General features: G+C 39.4%; 1 protein-coding gene across 1 annotated transcript in view; it reads right to left on the reverse strand.

Moving 5' to 3' along the window:
- Positions 1-20057, reverse strand: part of pkn2a (protein kinase N2a) — a 102741-nt gene extending 82684 nt beyond the window's left edge. Inside the window, exon 1 of the mRNA XM_062022297.1 lies at positions 19690-20057. Coding sequence (XP_061878281.1) covers positions 19690-19710 — 21 coding nt within the window. The 5' untranslated portion in view covers positions 19711-20057. The remainder of the gene's footprint in view (positions 1-19689) is intronic.
- Positions 20058-20591: the final 534 nt, after the last annotated feature.

Raw genomic sequence — 20591 nt, forward strand, 5'->3', positions numbered from 1 at the left:
CTGCGCATGCGCATAGCATAGAGCCAACGAATCGATGACTAAATTAATCGGCAACTATTTTTATAATCGATTTTAATCGATTAGTTGTTGCAGCCCTAATATATATATATATATATATATATATATATATATATATATATATATATATATATATATATATATATATATATATATATATATATACTGTATATATATATATACTAGAGATGCGCGGATAGGCAATTATTTCATCCGCAACCGCATCACAAAAGTCGTCATCCACCCGAACTAACATTTTATCAAAACCACAACCGCCCGCCACCCGCCACCCACCCGTTGTTATATATCTAATAAAGACGATGCAAGGCATTAGTGAGGTTAGAAAGCTTTTGCCTGTTAAAGAAAGGAGACTGATCCAATGCAGCAGAGACATTTAATGCGTGCCATGCATTAATATCTCTTGGCCACACATTAGAGGCTAAGAGATATTAATGCGTGATAATATTATTTATCATTATTATAATATTATTGTCATTTCCATTAAGAAAGTGTTGACTATTATTGTTATTTTTTTCCCCCTGGTCTTTAGTATTACCTTTTTTAGTTTGTCGCGTACCACGTTTACTGCCGGCGTTGCCATCTTTTTATTTTTTTCTTCTTCTTCTGTTGTGTTGTGTTGTGGTGTGCTGTGTCACGCCAAATTTCTTCCCCCTACAAAAACCTTCCCCCCGCCCCCATTTACTTCTGTGGTCATGTTTCCTCTTACGTCATTGACAGCGATCGATAGCACTTCGGCTTTGACTGCCCGTCGCTGGAAGGATACTTCGTCTTTGACAGCTGCTGGAATCTGAAGAAATCGATTATTGTTTTTTTTTGTACAGGCGCGAAACAGGACAGTCGCGTGCCGGTTAAGGACCCCCGGCAACTTTGTGACTTTATTGGACGCAGCCCCGGAAGTAAATGGGGGGGGTTTTGTAGGGGGGGGGGAGAAATTTGGCGGACAGCTGCAGCAGTCTGATGAATAATTGCCTGTTTCAAAGAGTGCTGCTCGTTTTTCGTATGTGGGTAACAACATTTAACTATGTATATATATTTCCGAATTGGTTCAACCGCCACCCGCCCGAATCTATTTTTTTCGTCATGCATCCGCCCGACCCGCGGATTATCCGCGGACTCCGCGGTTGTGTCCGCAAACCGCGCATCTCTAATATATATATATATATACACACACACATATATATAAATATATATACACACACACAAAGAAAATAATGTTTGCCTTGGTGCCCTAAAATACAAGCCCTCCTTTAAGGCAACAGAATATATAAAAATCGTAATATTTAATTTATGTTATGTCGTTACACCGCCATCTGTGTCTGAATATAACTGTGATCCAAAATGTAATCATTTAATGATCTTGAAAATCGTTATCAGTATCAGCTTTGTTAATCTTTTTAACCATTGTTTTTTTTTTTTTTTTAAATGGTTCTCATTTACATGCCAAATAATATATTGTGATATAGATCATTATCACAGGAGGCTGTAATATATATCAATATAGATTTTAGGCAATATCGCCCATTCCGTCAGCCACACATGACGCACGGACAACATCCACCAAGTCAAAACCTGTTAGGCAGAGGGTGATACAGACAGCAGAGGAGAAATGTAAACGCACAAGACAAAAAGGGCACTCCTAAAAATATGCTTATTTAGTTAGCTTGTTTAATGAAAGCAAAATATACAGACATGTTTCAAATAAAAGGCTTCCTCAAATGACTTCTGTCATGATCTGGCGCTATATAAGCATGCATCTAAAACCTAACAAATACACCTTGCATTGGGATGTAATCCCACAAAAGATTTGTTTTTGTCATTAAATTGTCCAGGTAAAGTGTGTAGAACTTTATGACTACTATTGGAATACACGGGTCACACACAAGCACAGACACACGGCGAAAACAAAACCAGCCACATGCTCTAACAGCTGGTAAAAATATACATCGATAAGTGACTTGCGCGACGTGCGGTCAGGGGTCTGTATTGAATAACACTATTCTTACAAAAAGGTCAACAACTGGTACCTACTCATGTCCTACTTGTCGGATCTTTCAAAGGAGTACATACGAGAGGATGTTGGGGGAGGGTGCAAAGGCAAACATTAGTTGGAAGACTCCAGAACAGTGAGATAATTGTGTTGTTAAACATTTTCAAATCACCAAGTCTTATAACAAGAGCTCCATTCAAACAATAGGACAATGGAAAACTTGAGGCCGTTATCATGCTCCTGCTTCCCTTCTGCATGATGCCTATCTCAGTAGCCTTCCATCCCTCAGTCGGCTGGCCCTCCTCTGGCCACAGACACTCAGTAGACGTGTGCATATACTTTCTCAAATCATTCAGTTCCTTCTATTTTTACTCGTATATGTGAAGTCCTACTTTCCATGCCCCATCTTTAATGCAACTGGTGTCCATACGATGTGTGCTTCTCGTACAAGGTGCGATTGTGACTATTTCAGCTTGTTTAGGTATGTGAGAATGCTACATGCTAATAGGCTGGCGCTAATAGCTTACAAACTGTGAACCTAACAGATGACTACTTTCCACTGCCATTTGGTGTTGTTGATAATGTTTGGTTAATTCCGGGGTTATTGAGATCATCAGAGACATACAAAAAGATTGATATATTGGTGAACTGCTTTGACTATTTAATTTTAATACTACAAAGTGAATTACCTTTAATTGCTGGTTTACATGTAAACATTGTGTAAATTGTCGTATATCTACGTTTAATTCTTAAATCACTAAATAAAGTATTAATACAATGTCAGAGCGGATGATTTGAATGATATATACACGTCTTATTATTACTCTGTATTAATTCCATTGTGTATACAAATTATTTAGTGTCAAAATAGGGCTGTTTAGAAGATTCTGTCCACCAGCCAGGATATGCTGGTGCCATGTCATATATTTAAAGAGTCTTCATTGAGACCATCCTGACAACTAATAAACGGGTAGGTTTTTATTTTATCCACAGTAGGGCTGCACAATTAATTGTGATTTTGATTCTACCTAAATATGCGCGGAACTTCTCTTTTTGACGTTTGCCGCAACACGGCGGATCAATTTAGCTAAAGTGTGCTTGTGTAGGACAGGAAGTCATGCACAAAAACTAAATAAATTATTTGGTTTACTTTCAAAATAAAATAGTCCGTCTTTAAGGTGGAACATATTTTACACTTTTAAACGTCATGATGGGCGGGGACAGACATGAACTCAACTTGACAAAGGTTTTCAGATGTAATTCCACCTTGTTGACCCAAATAATGATTCTGGACGTCCAAAATGAAATCATTTTTTACAGGCATATCCCAGGCAGCTATGTGTGCATATGGGGTCCTGTGTCAAATGCTAGCTGATATGGGGGCCAGGGAGGCAGAGGCGTGGTTTGTGGGAGTTGTGTGTGTACAATAGTGTTGTTCCAATACCAATATTTTGGTACCCGTACCAAAATGTATTTCGGTACTTTTCTAAATAAAGGGGACCACAAAAAATTGCATTATTGTGTTTATTTTAACAACAAATCTTACGGTACATTAAACATATGTTTCTTATTGCAAGTTGGTCCTTAAATAAAATAATGAACATACAACACAACTTGTCTTTTAGTAGTAAGTAAGCAAACAAAGGCTACTAATTTAGCTGCTGACATAAGCAGTAACATATCGTATAATTTATCATTCTATTATTTTGTCAACATTATTAAGGACAAGTGGTAGAAAATTAATTATTAATCTACTTGTTCATTTACTGTTAATATCAGCTTACTTTCTCATTTAACATGTTCTATCTACACTTCTGTTAAAATGTAATAATCACTTATTCTTCTGTTGTGCGGATGCTTTCCATTAGTTTTGGATGATACCACACATTTAGGTATCAATCCAATAACAAGTTGTTACAGGATCATACATTGGTTATATTCAAAGTCCTCATGTGTCCAGGGACATATTTCCTGAGTTTATAAACATAATATACATTTTTCAAAAACGAAAAAAGATTTTGTGATGCTAAAAAATATCAATGTAATCATAGTAGTGTCGACTAGATACGCTCCTGTACTTGGTATCATTACAGTGGATGTTAGGTGTAGATCCACTAATGGCGTTTGTTTACATTTTGACGCTGGTAAGCTACGGTGTGTAGTGAAGCATGTTTAGCTATTCCTCGTCCTGCAGGGATGATACTTGTAAGAAACTTAATGGAGGCGAGGATTAGTGATTTAGAAGTAGCTACAACACTGCCGACTGCGGCTGGAATTCAGCCGCTAGCTAGCTAGTCATGTCTTAAAGCACCTCTTCCTGAGGGCGTTTCCGTGTTGTAGCTTCACCTTTATCGTTAATTTTTAAGCCAAAATGCGTCCGTTCTCCCTTTTATGTCTACACACTGTGTCTGCTTGTAAGTACTCTGTGATTGTGCGCTGTCAAACATGCTCCTCTGCTCGTAAAACCAACAATGACATGACGTGACGACGACAGAGGGGCGGTACTTTTTAGAGGCGGTATAGTACCGAATGATTCATTAGTATCGCGATTAAGGCTGAAACGACGCGTCGACGTAGTCGACGTCATCGGTTACGTAAATACGTCGACGCCGTTTTTGTGCGTCGACGCGTCGCATAATGACGTCACACTACCGTCATGGCGAAGCGCAAAGCAGACGATCAAAGAAGACGATGCGAGCGGTGCGAGCGAGGGGGGAAAAGCATGCCAAAAGTGGTCAAAAGTGTGGGAGTATTTCAATAAACGGCCTAATAATGTTGTTGTATGCACACTGTGTCGAGCGGAAATGGCCTATCATAGCAGCACAACGGCTATGAACGAACATTTGAAAAGAAAACCATCAACTAGTCAATCGTCCGCGCGAGCATACGTTGTCATCATTACACAAAAACATGAATGTGTCATTTGTATCTGCTAGGGGTGTAACGGTACGTGTTTTGTATTGAACCGTTTCGGTACGGGGCTTTCGGTTCGGTACGGGGGTGTACCGAACGAGTTCCTAAGCTAAAGCTAAAGTCTTAACAAGCTGCTTTGCTCCGTCTGCCTGTCTCAGCACGCAGCATTGTCCCACCCACACAACCATCTGATTGGTACACACGCAGCATTGTCCCACCCACACAACCATCTGATTGGTACACACGAAGCATTACCAGCCAATCAGCAGTGTGTATTCAGAGCGCATGTAGTCAGCGCTTCAGCGTCGAGCAGATAGGTGTTTAGCAGGTGAGCATCAGGCAGCGGACTCTCCCCAAATGATAATAAACACCTCCCAGTCAACTACTAGTAACATCACTATGAGCCCGTTGACCTTCTAGAAACTTAAACTGCAGCTCAGCTCGCTCGCAGTCCTGGCTTGAGGTGAAGGCTAATTAGCTCTCAGTTCCAGCCACATCGACCCCTTCTGAGCGCCTATTTTCAGCTGCTGGGAATATTGTAAACAAGAAAAGAACCAAAGCATGTAGACATGCTAACCTTTCTTCATTTCAACTGTTAGACACTCACTGGAATGAGTAGAATTGGTTATTGTGTACTGTGTTGGACTAGATGTTTATTTTGCACATTTTAAAAGCAATATTTAATGTTTACAGTGCTCCAGAATATTTAGATTGGCACTTTTTTGTATTGAATGTTTATCTTTATTTTTGCACATTTTAGCAAATAAGCAATACTTTAACTTTTGTTGAAATGTTTACACTGTTACAGAATATTTCGTTTTGCACTTTTTTGTATTGGATGTTTATCTTTATTTTTGCACATTTTAAAGCAAAATAAGCAATACTTTTACTTTTGAAATGCTTATACTATTGCAGAATATTAAGATTTGCACTGGATGTTGACTTTTATATTTGCACATTAAAAAGCAAATAAGCTACTTTTAATTTTGTTAAATATTAAAAGTTTTAAATGTTTACATTGTTACAGAATATTTAGTCATGTTGTTGTCAATGTTGACTGAGTGGCCATACTTCTTTTTTTTTTGTAAATAAAAGCCATGCCTTTTGAAAAAACGGGCCTACATTTATTTTTTCATCTTCATTTTGAATAAGAAAATAATCGGCAAAAGGAAAAAATAATCTATAGATTAATCGAAAAAAATAATCTATAGATTAACCGATTAATCGAAAAAATAATCTATAGATTAATCGATAGAAAAATAATCGTTAGCTGCAGCCTTAATCGCGATACTATACCAATACCGGTATACCGTACAACCCTAGTCTACAACGCTCGCCAGGGATGATGTGACTGTTGTGTTGTTGCTTGCTACAAAACATACAAATTGTTGTCCTGCAAGGCAAAACTGTTGTCTTTTTCACGAGTCAAGTCAAGTTAATGCCGCCCGCCTTATTAAACTTGTGACGTCTCACGGGCCAAACTGAAGATGCCCGCGGGTTGTAGTTTGGACACCTCTACATAAAAGGATCAATCAAAAAATTTTCCCTCAAAAGAGAAGTGACAATTACAGTGCCACTATACATGATGCAAAATATTAGAAAGACCTCTCAGTAGAATGCAGCCAGTTGTTGGAGGCTTGAGGTTCATACATGCGAACCAACAGAGCGCCAGTGCGTGTGACTGCTGAGCACATTGCTACTCACAGAGGGGATGTAAGCATGTAAGTCATTCTGCATGCTTTTTGCTGTCATTTTTCACTAGTCAGTGTCTTTGATCTTTAAAGTGCTTTGGTAACAGCCCTTTGTAAAAGTACACACTACTCATAAAATGTTAAGGGCTATCTGGCTTTCACATGAAAATTCAGGATGAAGCTAGATTGTACTATAACCCTTACAGGTGAACTTATTTTGACGCTTGACCTTTTCTAAACTTTTTGCACAGCTTGCTGTTCTCTCAAAGAGATGAACAGCTAAATGAACAGGTGTGAGTGACAATTAACATTTGCAGGTTCAATTAGTATTGGTATTCAAACAGTCTTCTTCTTCATGCCGTTTGACAGAACATTTTGAGACCAAGACAAGTAATAATTGATCGACAGTCCGTGTAGGTCGCCGCCATCTGTTTTTCTTGTGGAATAGAAAAATAATCAAACATAAAAATCAATTTTCCAAATTTTTTGGTTTGATAATGAAAACAAAACCAAAAAAACGGAGCGTTAACCATGATTATTATTATTGTATTAATGTGTTTGAAAATTGAAATTGGGAATTCAAATGAGGGGGAAACACTTTTTTGTATTCCCTGTACAAAAAAGGGTTGGACAAACGGGTAGCTAGTAGAGATGTCACATAATATCGGACTGCCGATATTATCAGCCGATAAATGCTTTAAAATGTAATATCGGAAATTATCGGTATCGGTTTCAAAAAGTAAAATGTATGACTTTATACGCGATATATCGCGGGTTTGTCTCTGTGTGATATACAAAATGACTATATCGTGATATTCGAGTATACGTTCTCACGCAGTTGCTTTTAGCTGCTGGCATTACACTACAGGCTCTCCTCGCTCTTTCCTGTGTCTCCTTGTCACAGACAGACAAGCGCACCTTCTTACACACGTCACATACTGTCACGTCATACGTCACATACGTATACACCCTCGCGCAGCAAAGAGGTAGCAGCATGGGTAACGTTAGCTGTGATGCTAGCGCAGCCGTGCGAGTGGTAATACGAGAGAGAGAAGGTGCAAATCTGGTAACAAATGAAGGAATAATTAATTCCCCCAAAAAACAGCAGGGGATCCATCGTCTGGCGGTGGTTTGGCTTCAAGTGGGAATATGTCGAACAGACAACCGTAATTTGTCAAGTGTGGGGCAAAAGCGTTGCTATAAAAAGTAACATTACTGCTAATATGTAGCATCATTTGAAAAGTCACCTGCTAGAGAATGAAGAGTGCTTACTCCGCATGTCAACATCTCCGTTCGGTGCCACACGCCCACGCCATCAAAATGCCGAAGCAAACATTTCCAGATCAACACCGTATGAAAAAAATTTTGATTTTTTTTTTTAGTTGTGATTTCCTTCTCTGCATGAAAAATCTAAAGTAGCATATATTAATGCAGTATGAAGAAGAATGTTTTAATGTAGACACATAGAATCATCATACTGCTGTGATTATATGCATCAAGTGTTTATTCAAGGCTAAGGAAAAATATCAAGATATATATCATGTATCGCGATATGGCCTTAAAATATTGCGATATTAAAAAAAGGCCATATCGCCCAGCCCAGCCTTAAAGGCCCTGCCTTTGCGTGCCGGCCCAATCACATAATATCTACGGTTTTTCACACACACAAGTGAATGCAAGCATACTTCGTCAACAGCCATACAGGTCACACTGAGGGTGGCCATATAAACAACTTTAACACTGTTACAAATATGCGCCACACTGTGAACCCACACCAAACAAGAATGACAAACATTTCGGGAGAACATCCGCACCATAACACAACAGAACAAATACCCAGAAACCCTTGCAGCACTAACTCTTCCGGGACGCTACAATATACATCCCCCGCTACTCCCTGACCCCCCCCCACCCTTCAACCCTGCCCACCTCAACCTCCTCATGCTCTCTCAGGGAGAGCATGTCCCAAATTCCAAGCTGCTGTTTTGAGGCATGTTAAAAAAATAATGCACTTTGTGACTTCAATAATAAATATGGCAGTGGCATTTTTTTCCATAACTTGAGTTGATTTATTTGGGAAAACCTTGTTACATTGTTTAATGCATCCAGCGGGGCATCACAACAAAATTAGGCATAATAATGTGTTAATTCCACGACTGTATATATCGGTATCGGTTGATATCTGAATCGGTAATTAAGAGTTGGACAATATCAGAATATCGGATATCGACAAAAAAGCCATTATCGGACATCTCTAGTAGCTAGCACAAGCGCAGTGTCTCTTTTTAGTATCCTCGACCCGGAACAACAGAAGAAGAAGACAAAGAAGAACGGTGTTGTCATAACAAGTTTGTCGCGGTCAAGAGTTGCCTTCTGTTTTTTTAATGTCCAAAGATATGGAAAGTTACACATTTGATTGGTTTTCTATCGAGCAGGCAAATGAAGCCATGTACGTCGCTCTTCTTCTTGTGTTGTTGTGGGTCACTCACAGACGAGGACACTGAGCATCTACCTATATGTCCAAACACTGAAGGGGGAAAAGAGTTTTCCACTTCTTGTTTTAATTACCATTTTCCATTTCTAAATACCGTATTTTCTGGACCATAGGCCGCACCGGATTATAAAGCGGTGCACCTTATAATCCGCCTTATTAGGATTATAAAGCGGATTATAATCCTCATTTTACACTAAGGATTATAATCCTTAGTGTAAGGATATACATATCTTCAGGTCTTTTTTCATACAAAAGATGCACCGGATTTTTTTTTTTTTTTTTTTTTGTCATAAAAAACTACAATCATGTGTGCTTACGGACTGTATCCCTGCAGACTGTATTGGTCTATATTGATACATAATGTAGGAACCAGAAATATTAATAACAGAAAGAAACAACCCTTTTGTGTGAATGAGTGTCATCATCATCATCATCATCAGCCATTGTCAGTCCACTGCTGGACGAAAGCCTCAGCATGTTTCTGCCATAGTGAAGATCGTTCACTATGGCAGATCGTGAATGAGTGTGAATGAGTGTAAATGGGGGAGGGAGGTTTTTTGGGTTGGTGCACTTATTATACGTTTATCTTGTGTTTTTTATGTTGATTTAACAAAAAAATATATATATATTTTCTTTTTTTAATTTTTATTTCTTGTGCTGCCCGGTACCAATCGATCCACGGACCGGTGGTTGGGGACCACTGGTCTACATAACATGTCATGGTAGTTCCTTGGTCAAAATGTTGCATATATTATGTTTTACAGATCATCTTCAAGCCGCTTTCTGACAGTCGCTTAAGGATGCTCCGTTTTGTGGGCGGTCTTATTTACGTGGCTCACTTTCGACAGCGTCTTCTCTCCGTCATCTTTGTTGTAACGGTGTAGCGTGCAAGGACATGAGTTGAAAAAGTGTCAACAGATGGAGCTAACTGTTTTAATGACATTCAGACTTTACTTAAATCAAAAACAGAGCAGCATCTTCTCATCCGTGGCTCACTAGTGCAACAACGCCGGAAATGTGTCCCGTGAAAAACCGTCCGACCGGAATGCTTGAATAACTAAACTTCTGTGGGTGAATTATGTAAACCCACTACACTGGTAGTTTTTAGCGCTTCCATAGCGAGATATAAGTTAGGACTTTACGCGACTTTATATTAGAAATGGCAACAGCAGAGGGTGAATGCCCCATAACAAGAATATAGTGAAAAAGAAGAAGCTCATCGACTACGGCATTGGCACGGATGACAGTGGCAGACGTGCGCAAATTTTCAGGACTTATGCAGATCTCAAATACACATTAGCAGGTACCAGAAGGTAAGAAAAGTTGATTTTGCATAATATTGTGAAACAAAACGCCAGAAAATATGTCTGCTAATAGATGCCATTTTGCGGTCCTTTTACACACACCATAGTAATACTTGTATCTTTGACTACAGTAGCCGTATATGGGCCGACAATCCATCAAGCGGCTTCAAAATCATGCTAAAACATTTTGACAGATTTTTGAGTGCCGTGTGTAATGTTCTTTATTTTCAATGGAACATTTAAAGTTTTGGTGTTGTTTACTGGCGTCACATTGGAGTCTACACGTACACTATATTGCCAAAAGTATTTGGCCACCTGCCTTAACTCACATATGAACTAGAAGTGCCATCCCATTTCTAACCCATAGGATTCAGTAAGATGTGGGTCCACCTTTTGCAGCTATTACATCTTCAACTCTTCTGGGAAGGCTGCCCACAAGGTTGCGGAGTGTGTTTATAGGAATTTTCGACCCTTCTTCCAAAAGTGCATCGGTGAGGTCACACACTGATGCTGGTCGAGAAGGCCTGGCTCTCAGTCTCCAATCTAAATGATCCCAAAGGTGTTCTATCGGGTTCAGTTCAGGACTCTGTGCAGGCCAGTCAAGTTATAAATAAATAATGATAAATGGGTTATACTTGTATAGCGCTTTTCTACCTTCAATGTACTCAAAGCGCTTTGACAGTATTTCCACATTTACCCATTCACACACACATTCACACACTGATGGCGGGAGCTGCCATGCAAGGCGCTAACCAGCAGCCATCAGAGGCAAAGGGTGAAGTGTCTTACCCAAGGACACAACGGACGTGACTAGGACACCAGACTCTGTCATCCATGTCTTTATGGACCTTGCTTTGTGCACAGTCATGTTGGAAGAGGAAGGGGCCCGCTCCAAACTGTTCCCACTTCCCACAAGGTTCGGAGCATGGAATTGTCCAAAATGTTTTGGTATCCTGGCGCATTCAAAGTTCCTTTCACTGGAACTAAGGGGCCTAGCCCAACTCCTGAAAAACAACCCCACACCATAATTCCTCCTCCACCAAATTTCACACTCGGCACAATGCTGTCCGAAATGTAGCGTTGTCCTGGCAACCTACAAACCCAGACTGGTCCATCAGATTGCCAGATGGAAAAGCGTGATTCATCACTCCAGAGAAAGCGTTTCCATTGCTCTAGATTCCAGTGGCGACGTGCTTTACACCACTGCATCCGACGCTTTGCATTGGACTTGGTGATGTATGGCTTAGATGCAGCTGCTCGGCCATGGAAACCCATTCCATGAAGCTCTCTGCGTACTGTATGTTGGCTAATTGGAAGGTCACATAAAGTTTGGACCTCTCTCTGTCAGTTTACGTGGCCTACCACTTAGTGGCTGACTTGCTGTTGTCCCCAAACTCTTCACTTTTCTTATAATAAAGACCACAGTTGACTTTGGAATATTTAGGAGCAAGAAAATTTCACCACTGGATTTGTTGCACAGGTGGCATCCTATAACAGTTCCACGCTGGAAATCACTGAGAGCGGCCCATTCTTTCACAAATGTTTGTAGAAACAGTCTCCATGTCTAAGTGCTTGATTTTATACACCTGTGGTGGTTAGGACACTTGATTCTCATCATTTGGATGGGTGGCCAAATACTTTAGGCAATATAGTGTATGTCTTATGTGTGACTACCATCTACTGGTCAAACTTATCATTACACCATGTACCAAATAAAATTGCTTCGAGGTCGGTAAGCACAACCAGAATTATTCCGTACATTAGGCACACCGGGTTATAAGGCGCACTGTTGATTTTTGAGAAAATGAAAGGATTTTAAGTGCGCCTTATTGTCCGACAAATACGGTACATTAATACATTTGAATAACGGATCATGGACAACGGTCCATTTTTTAAATTATCAAAGCAGACAACCGGAAAAATGGATTGTTATGTTAAATATTTTTTCTATTCCGAACGAAAAAACGATCGATAGTACCTCGCTATTGCAAACCGCATGTTCTCACAGGGAAATGGCCGCTGAGATGGCGATGATGGAGGATGGTTAAGCTCTGCAGCGGCACACTCATCATTTAACGTGCACTGCATTTTGCCGTACTTAAACACTCAAAATGCTATGTGTAAGTATTGAAGTGCGCAAATTGGGAAGCTAACCATGCGTTTAAAGGGAACTGCACATTTTGGGGACTTTTGCCAATCATTCACAATCCTTATACAAGACAAGAAAACATGTTTTTTGAATGTATTCTAACTAGTAAGTAAATGCGAGCAAAAGTCAGCTTACAATGGAGCCTTTGGCAGTCGCTCTATTCTGCCTGTAAAGCGCTTAAAAAACATCCAAACTCTTCCATTAACGTTTTATATACACACAGTAAGTACATATGTTATGTCGTAACAGGCACTTTCATAAATGTAATATTTACCTATTTTGCTCATTTTAAGCATACGGCGGCGCATTACAACATTCGCTTTTTTTCTTCAACAACATGACTGATTTCTGCTCACTGCAGACTTCATGAGCACTAACAAACATAATAAAACATCACTTACTGTACAATGTCTGCTCGCATTGCGACGCCAAATGTTAAGATATTTATGTGTTCACGTTTGGATGAAGAATGACTCATAACTTCCGTGAAGAAAAAAAGGGGGGTGGAACAAAGCATCTTTTCGGGTCTTTCTCACCATTTCCGGGTCTGGGTTGTCTGTCAAAGTCTACCAACTTCTCAGTCAATGTCCACATCATTTTACTATCCAGGTGAGAGGCACAGTTTATAATGTATGACCAAACTTTTTGCCTCCAAAGGCCAAAGTGAAAATGTGCCAAGTGTCCGTGGGCCAAATTTTTACTATGCAACATCAAGTGAGACATTTAGCCTCATACACTAGGTAAGGTTATATGTTTGCCTCATTCTTGTGACAATTTTGCATGACAGGAGTGGGACTATCCAGGGCTAGCTGCAGTGTGCTCAAACAACCACTGGGTAGCATCTCTGAGCAGATGACACTGTATCAACTCCTTCTCTTTCGGACTTATTAGGTCTGTAGTACATTCTTTACTCACGCTAAAAAGAAAATGATGAGAAAAAAATCCAACCTTATCCACTGAACGGCCATAAATGTAACGTAATAGCAATTGTCAGGTTTACAAGTTAACTTGTATACATTTTTTTTATATCTTTTACGGTATAAAACAAACTGGCAGCTCAGTCACCAAAATGTTACTGTAAAATGTACAGTGTTTTACACAAACTTACTGTAAATTGAAAAACTGTACCACGGTTTCACGTAAAAATTTTGGTGACTAAGCTGCCAGTTTTTTACAATAAAATATATGGCCATTTTTACACTGCTTTACTGTAAATTAAAAAACAATACCATTGTTATTTTTACTGTAACATTTTGGCGACTTAGGTGACAAGTTTTTTCCCCCCGGGAGAAATCTATGGTTGTTTTTTTTAAACCAACTTACTGTAAATTCAAAAGCAGTACTACTTATTTTTACAGCAAAATCCTGGTGATTGAGGAGCTCCTTTTTACCGTAAAATCTGTGTTCCCTGTTTTTACAGTGCATTACTGTACAATGGAAAACCACTGATGATTTTATGGTACATTTCTGGTGACTCAGTGGACAGGTTTTTACAGTCAAATCTACTGACTGTTTTACAGTTCAGCCTTGCGGACATGCCATCAATGATTGTACAGCTTGAAAGAGGTCAGAATATGTGTATTAAATGAGGTAGCCAACCTGCGGCGGGCCAAACTAAGTACGAGGGGCCAAAATTAGCCCGCAGGCCCCACTTTGGGCATCCCTGATTGAGAATTAACTTTCACAAGCTCTGAGGCGAGAAAGCAGCTCACCAGCTAATGATGTCAACACAGCAGCTGAAGGAAGTTACTTCGGTCTGATCAATGCCCCGCTAAATGTAGGTCAGGCCTGGGCAAGTATTTTGACTCGGGGGCCAAATTTTGAGAAAAAAAATGTGTCTGGGGCCGGTATGTCTATTTTTAGGAATACTAAAACAAAGACTCACAAATATGTCTGATTGAATGCTAAAAATGTTATGACAGACCGCCTTAAGGCCTACTGAAATGATTTTTTTAAATTTAAACGGGGATAGCAGATCCATTCTATGTGTCATACTTGATCATTTCACGATATTGCCATATTTTTGCTGAAAGGATGTAGTAGAGAACATCGACGATAAAGTTTGCAACTTTTGGTCGCTGATAAAAAAAGCCTTGCCTGTACCGGAAGTAGCGTGACGTCGCAGGTTGAAAGGCTCCTCACATTTCCCCATTGTTTACACCAGCAGCGAGAGCGATTTGGACAGAGAAAGCGACGATTACCCCATTAATTTCAGCGAGGATGAAAGATTTGTGGATGAGGAACGTGAGAGTGAAGGATTAGAGTGCAGTGCAGGACGTATCTTTTTTCGCTCTGACCGTAACTTAGGTACAAGGGCTCATTGGATTCCACTTTAACTTTAACTTAACTTAACTTTCTCCTTTTTCTATTGTGGATCACTGATTTGTATTTTAAACCACATCGGATACTATATCCTCTTGAAAATGAGAGTCGAGAACACGAAATGGACCTTAGCAGTGACTTTTATCTCCACGACAATACTTTATTAGTGCGAAGCACTTTAGCTACGGAGCTAACGTGATAGCATCGGGCTTAACTGCAGATAGAAACAAAAGAAATAAACCCCTGACTGGAAGGATAGATAGAAAATCAACAATACTATTAAACCATGGACCTGTACTACACGGTTAATGCTTTCCAGCCTGGCGAAGCTTAACAATGCTGTTGCTAACGACGCCATTGAAGCTAACTTAGCTACGGGACCTCACAGAGCTATGCTAAAAACCTTAGCTATCCACCTACGCCAGCCAGCCCTCATCTGCTCATAAACATCCGTGCTCACCTGCGTTCCAGCGATCGACGGAGCGACGAAGGACTTCACTCGATCATCGATGCGGTCGGCGGCTAGCATCGGATAGCGCGTCTGCTATCCAAGTCAAAGTCCTCCTGGTTGTGTTGCTGCAGCCAGCCGCTAATACACCGATCCCACCTACAGCTTTCTTCTTTGCAGTCTTCATTGTTCATTAAACAAATTGCAAAAGATTCACCAACACAGATGTCCAGAATACTGTGGAATTTTGCGATGAAAACAGAGCTTTTTGTATTGGATACAATGGTGTCCGAATACTTCCGTTTCAACGATTAACGTCACGCGCATACGTCATCATACATAGACTTTTTCAACCGGAAGTTTCGCAGGAAATTTAAAATACTAATTTATAAGTTAACCCGGCCGTATTGGCATGTGTTCCAATGTTAAGATTTCATCATTGATATATAAACTATCAGACTGCGTGGTCGGTAGTAGTGGGTTTCAGTAGGCCTTTAAAAAACGGAGTGGAATTTAAATTTTTTTTACTGAATGAGACACATGAAAATAAAGAGTGTGGGATTTACAATATTAACGATAAAACACTAAATATTGACAACATGTGAACGTCACATATTTTGCAATCAAGCAAAACGCAACAAAAAGCGAAATATGAACGTGAAGGGTAAAAAAATTCCCACCTACAATCTGATATATCACTAAGCTTTAGAACTTTGTTGTAAAAAACTCCTTCCGCGTCTGTCCCTGACACCCACATTTCAGGCTGGACGCTCTGGAAACACTCTGTGGAAATGCTCCCCACCCACACTGCTTGGTGCCTCGTCTGACCTGCTGTGACTTAGATTACCATAATAACTAGTACATCATGCAAAAGCGCAGATTCCAACCATTGAAATACTTTGTATAGTTCAAGACGTACGGTCATTTAAAAGCACCACTGCACATCATAATGGCAGCTACAGTTTCTATCTTAAAGATCTAAAAAAAATATTTGGGAATGCCCGGGTCAGATTGAAAAGCTTAAAGGGCCTTATTTTGCCCAGGTCTTATGTAGGTCCTTAATATTAGCACTTATAATAACAATATCGCTAATACTTGGTTAAAATTCAGGTCACACTATTTAAATGGAGTATTGTTGACACTTTTTGGAAGGTTATTTATTGGGTTTTAGGGTCGGAATAGACAAAATGACATCATGGCTCCCATTGGCTCCGTTGTAAACTGATTTTTATTAACTTTTATTTACGAGTTAGAATGCATAAAAAAGACATAGGTGTTCTTGTCTCTCATAAGGACAGTGAACTATAAGCAAAATTTTAAAAAAAGTGCTGTTCCCCCTTTACAGCGGTTGTAGCGAATCACCAAAGAAGGGTTATTATAATGGCGATCAATGAAACATGAGTCATCAAACTGTTGAGCAGCTAAAAATGATTAATAACACATGATTTAACTAACATGGTAAAGATACATTTAAAAATATTCATTCTGTCTGATTGTCTCTTACAAAAGTCTTATTTTTGTTTAATACGGTATAATCAGCTCATGTATCAAACTGGATATGATTTTTTTTTCAAAAAACGTCAGATAATCAGACTACGAAGCAGGTAAACACAGATTGTGGTTCACAGTATCACTAATACATCACCAAGCCAGTTTCAGTCATACAGTACTCTTGGAAAAGATTATCAATTTGTACATCTCATAGCTTCTCCCCAACAAAAAGTCAATGTAAAAAGTTGTATTTTAGTGGGGTGATGAGATACAATTATGTCCATGTTTGCATATATATGTTTGGCAGTGACGTCATTCAAGTGAAAACACAATTATTCATGACTCAGGACTTTTTGGATTTAATAATTTAAAAAAAGAGGACACAACCTTACACAGCATGTTTTCTTACTTTTTTTGTTTTCAAGGGCAACAAAATAGGAATTAGCATATGTGGTTCACAACGGTCGCTGTCACAGGTGACATCCACATGTGTTCTGAATAATCCTGTGGCAAAGCTAACGATGTCAGTGTCAATTTGTATCGGTCATTATACGAAATATTGTGACTTTATAGCGCTAAAGGCGACTCGTTGTACTCTTGTTTGACTTAACGCTAGCATAAAGGCAAAAAAGCAGCTCACCATCTAATGATGTCAATACAGCAGTTGAAGGAAGTTACCTTTCTCTGATCAATGTGCCACTAAATGTAGGTCTCTAACATTAGCACTTATAATAACAATATCGCTAATACTTGGTTAAAATTCAGGTCACACAATTTAAATGGAGTATTGTTGACACTTTTTGGATGGTTATTTATTGGGTTTTAGGGTCAGAATAGGCAAAATGACATCATGGCTCCCATTAACTCCATTGTAAACTGATTTTTATTAACTTGTATTCACGAATTATAATGCATTAAAAAAAACAGGTGTTCTTGTCTCTCATAAGGACAGTGAATTATAAGCAAAATTTTAAAAAAAAGTGCCATTCCCCTATACAGCGGTCTTAGCGAATCACCAAAGAAGGGTTATTATAATGGCGATGAATGAAACAGAGTCATCAAACTGTTGAGCTGATGATAATTAACACATGATTTAACTAACATAGTAAAGATACATTTAAAAATATAAATTTTGTCTTTGATTGTCTCTTATAAGGTATAATCAGCTCATGTATCAAACTGGATATGCTTTTTTTTTTTTTTAAATGTCGGATATTTAGACAAAATAGGAATAAGCACATGTGGTTCACAACTATCGCTGTCACAGGTGACGTCCACATCTGTTCTGAATAATCCTGTGGCAAAGCTAACGATATCAGTGTCAATTTGTATCGATCATCATACGAAATATTGTGACTTTATAGCGCTAAAGGCGACTCGTTGTACTCTTGTTTGACTTAACGCTAGCGTAAAGGAAAAAAAACAGCTCACATCTAATGATGTCAATACAGCAGTTGAAGAAAGTTACCTTTCTCTGATCAATGTGCCACTAAATGTAGGTCCTTAACATTAGCACTTATAATAACAATATCGCTAATACTTGGTTAAAATTCAGGTCACACAATTTAAATGGAGTATTGTTGACACTTTTTGGATGGTTATTTATTGGGGTTTAGGGTCGGAATAGGCAAAATGACATCATGGCTCCCATTAACTCCTTTGTAATCTGATTTTTATTAACTTTTATTTACGAATTATAATGCATTTAAAAAATACAGGTGTTCTTGTCTCTCATAAGGACAGTGAATTATAAGCAAAATTAAAAAAAAAAAAAGTGCCATTCCCCTTTACAGCGGTCTTAGCGAATCACCAAAGAAGGGTTATTATAATGGCGATGAATGAAACAGTCATCAAACTGTTGAGCAGCTAAAAATGATCAATAACACATGATTTAACTAACATGGTAAAGATACATTTAAAAATATTAATGTTGTCTTTGATTGTCTCTTATAAGGTATAATCAGCTCATGTATCAAACTGGATATGCTTTTTTTTTTTTTAAATGTCGGATATTTAGACTACGAAGCAGGTAAACACAGATACAGTATCACTAATACATCACCAAGCCAGTTTCAGTCATACAGTACTCTTGGAAAAGATTATCAATTTATACATCTCATAGCTTCTCCCCAACAAAAAGTCCATGAAACAAGTTTTATTTTAGTGGGGTGATGAGATACAATTATGTCCATGTTTGCATATATATGTTTGGCAGAAATAGTGTCCTCGGCAGTGACGTCATTCAAGTGAAAACACAATTATTCTTGACTTGGAACTTTTTGGATTAAATAATTAAAAAAGAGGACAACCTTAAACAGCATGTTTTCGAACTTTTTTTGTTTTCAAGGGCAACAAAATAGGAATAAGCACATGTGGTTCACAACTGTCGCTGTCACAGGTGACGTCCACATGTGTTCTGAATAATCCTGTGGCAAAGCTAAACAGTGTCAATTTGTATCGATCATTTTACGAAATATTGTGACTTTATAGTGCTAAAGGCGACTCGCTGTCCTCTTGTTTGACTTAACGCTAGCGTAAAGACCCCCGCGAGTTAACGTTTAACCGTCACTTAAGTGAAACCAGCGACCTTTCCGCTTGAACTTTTCACAAAAGTGAACATTAGTCGCCATTTCCGTTCGAAACTTGGGACATTTCTGGATAAGTTTGGACAATTGTTTCCCAGGCCTCGATCCCAGGGTGATTCCCAGACAAAACTTCGGGAGCAAGTATAACTCTCGGCTGGAATATCAAGCGAATAAACCTCCGAGTAGTTAAAACGTCCCAGAACGTTCTGTCAAAAGCTCACAGCGAGTTGGCGTACTTTCCCCCAACAGTTGTCAACTTTTCCTACCTGCACGGAGTCGGCGGCCATCTTGCTTTTCGCCTTTGAATCAAATCCTACGGGGAGAGAGGAGGGGAGCTGGGACTCCGAAAACAAGTCTCCTTTTTACGTTTCCACGCACTGGAAAAGTTAATTTTCGCCCAAGCGTCGGTCATCTCGGGTACGCGACGCCTCCCATGTTGTTGTCCTGGACGCGGGCCACACCGCAGCTCGGTGGGCTCCGGACGGGTCTTGGGACAAAAGTGAAGAATAGGAGGAGGCTGTCCCAGGGCCGTTGGAGGAAGAGGCGGCGGTTAGAGTGGAATAGCCCGCCCAGAGGAGCTCAGACACCACGGAGAAACAACCAAACAACCACCTCCACCGCTGTGCTGCTGTGAGTATGTGTGTGTGTGTTCTTGTATTTCTACTCTTCTTAAAACATCAACAAGAACAAGGGAAAGTACCTTCCATATGAGGACCGGTGAACAAGTTAGGACCGAAATCATGGTCCCGATACGGAAAACCATTGCATCTAATAGAGAGCCAAATACTGGAGTCCGTGAACATTGCTCCAAAGTCAGGATTTTTTTGTTGATTTAATGTGCTCACAAAAGTTAACAATTACAGGTGCAAAGGCAGCAATGTATGATAAAACAAGACTGCAGCTAAAGAAGGACTTCCCTATTCATCCCTGAAAAAAACCCGCCAGGTAAACAGCTGATTTTACGACCTCCGGTGCTGACGTAAGACAACCCGCGTCCCATATGTGACCATATGATGAACAAATACACCAGGGTACGGTACTAAGACTATAGTGGCCATTAACAGTTAGCTTCTGCAGCTGTATTTCCCAAAGTGCGGCACAGGGGCCATCTGTGGTCCGTGACTCATTTGTCATCAGCCTTAAGCACATTACAAAAAACAAAAAATAG

This window comes from Entelurus aequoreus, linkage group LG16, assembly GCF_033978785.1.
Source record: "Entelurus aequoreus isolate RoL-2023_Sb linkage group LG16, RoL_Eaeq_v1.1, whole genome shotgun sequence".
Lineage (NCBI taxonomy): Eukaryota > Metazoa > Chordata > Actinopteri > Syngnathiformes > Syngnathidae > Entelurus > Entelurus aequoreus.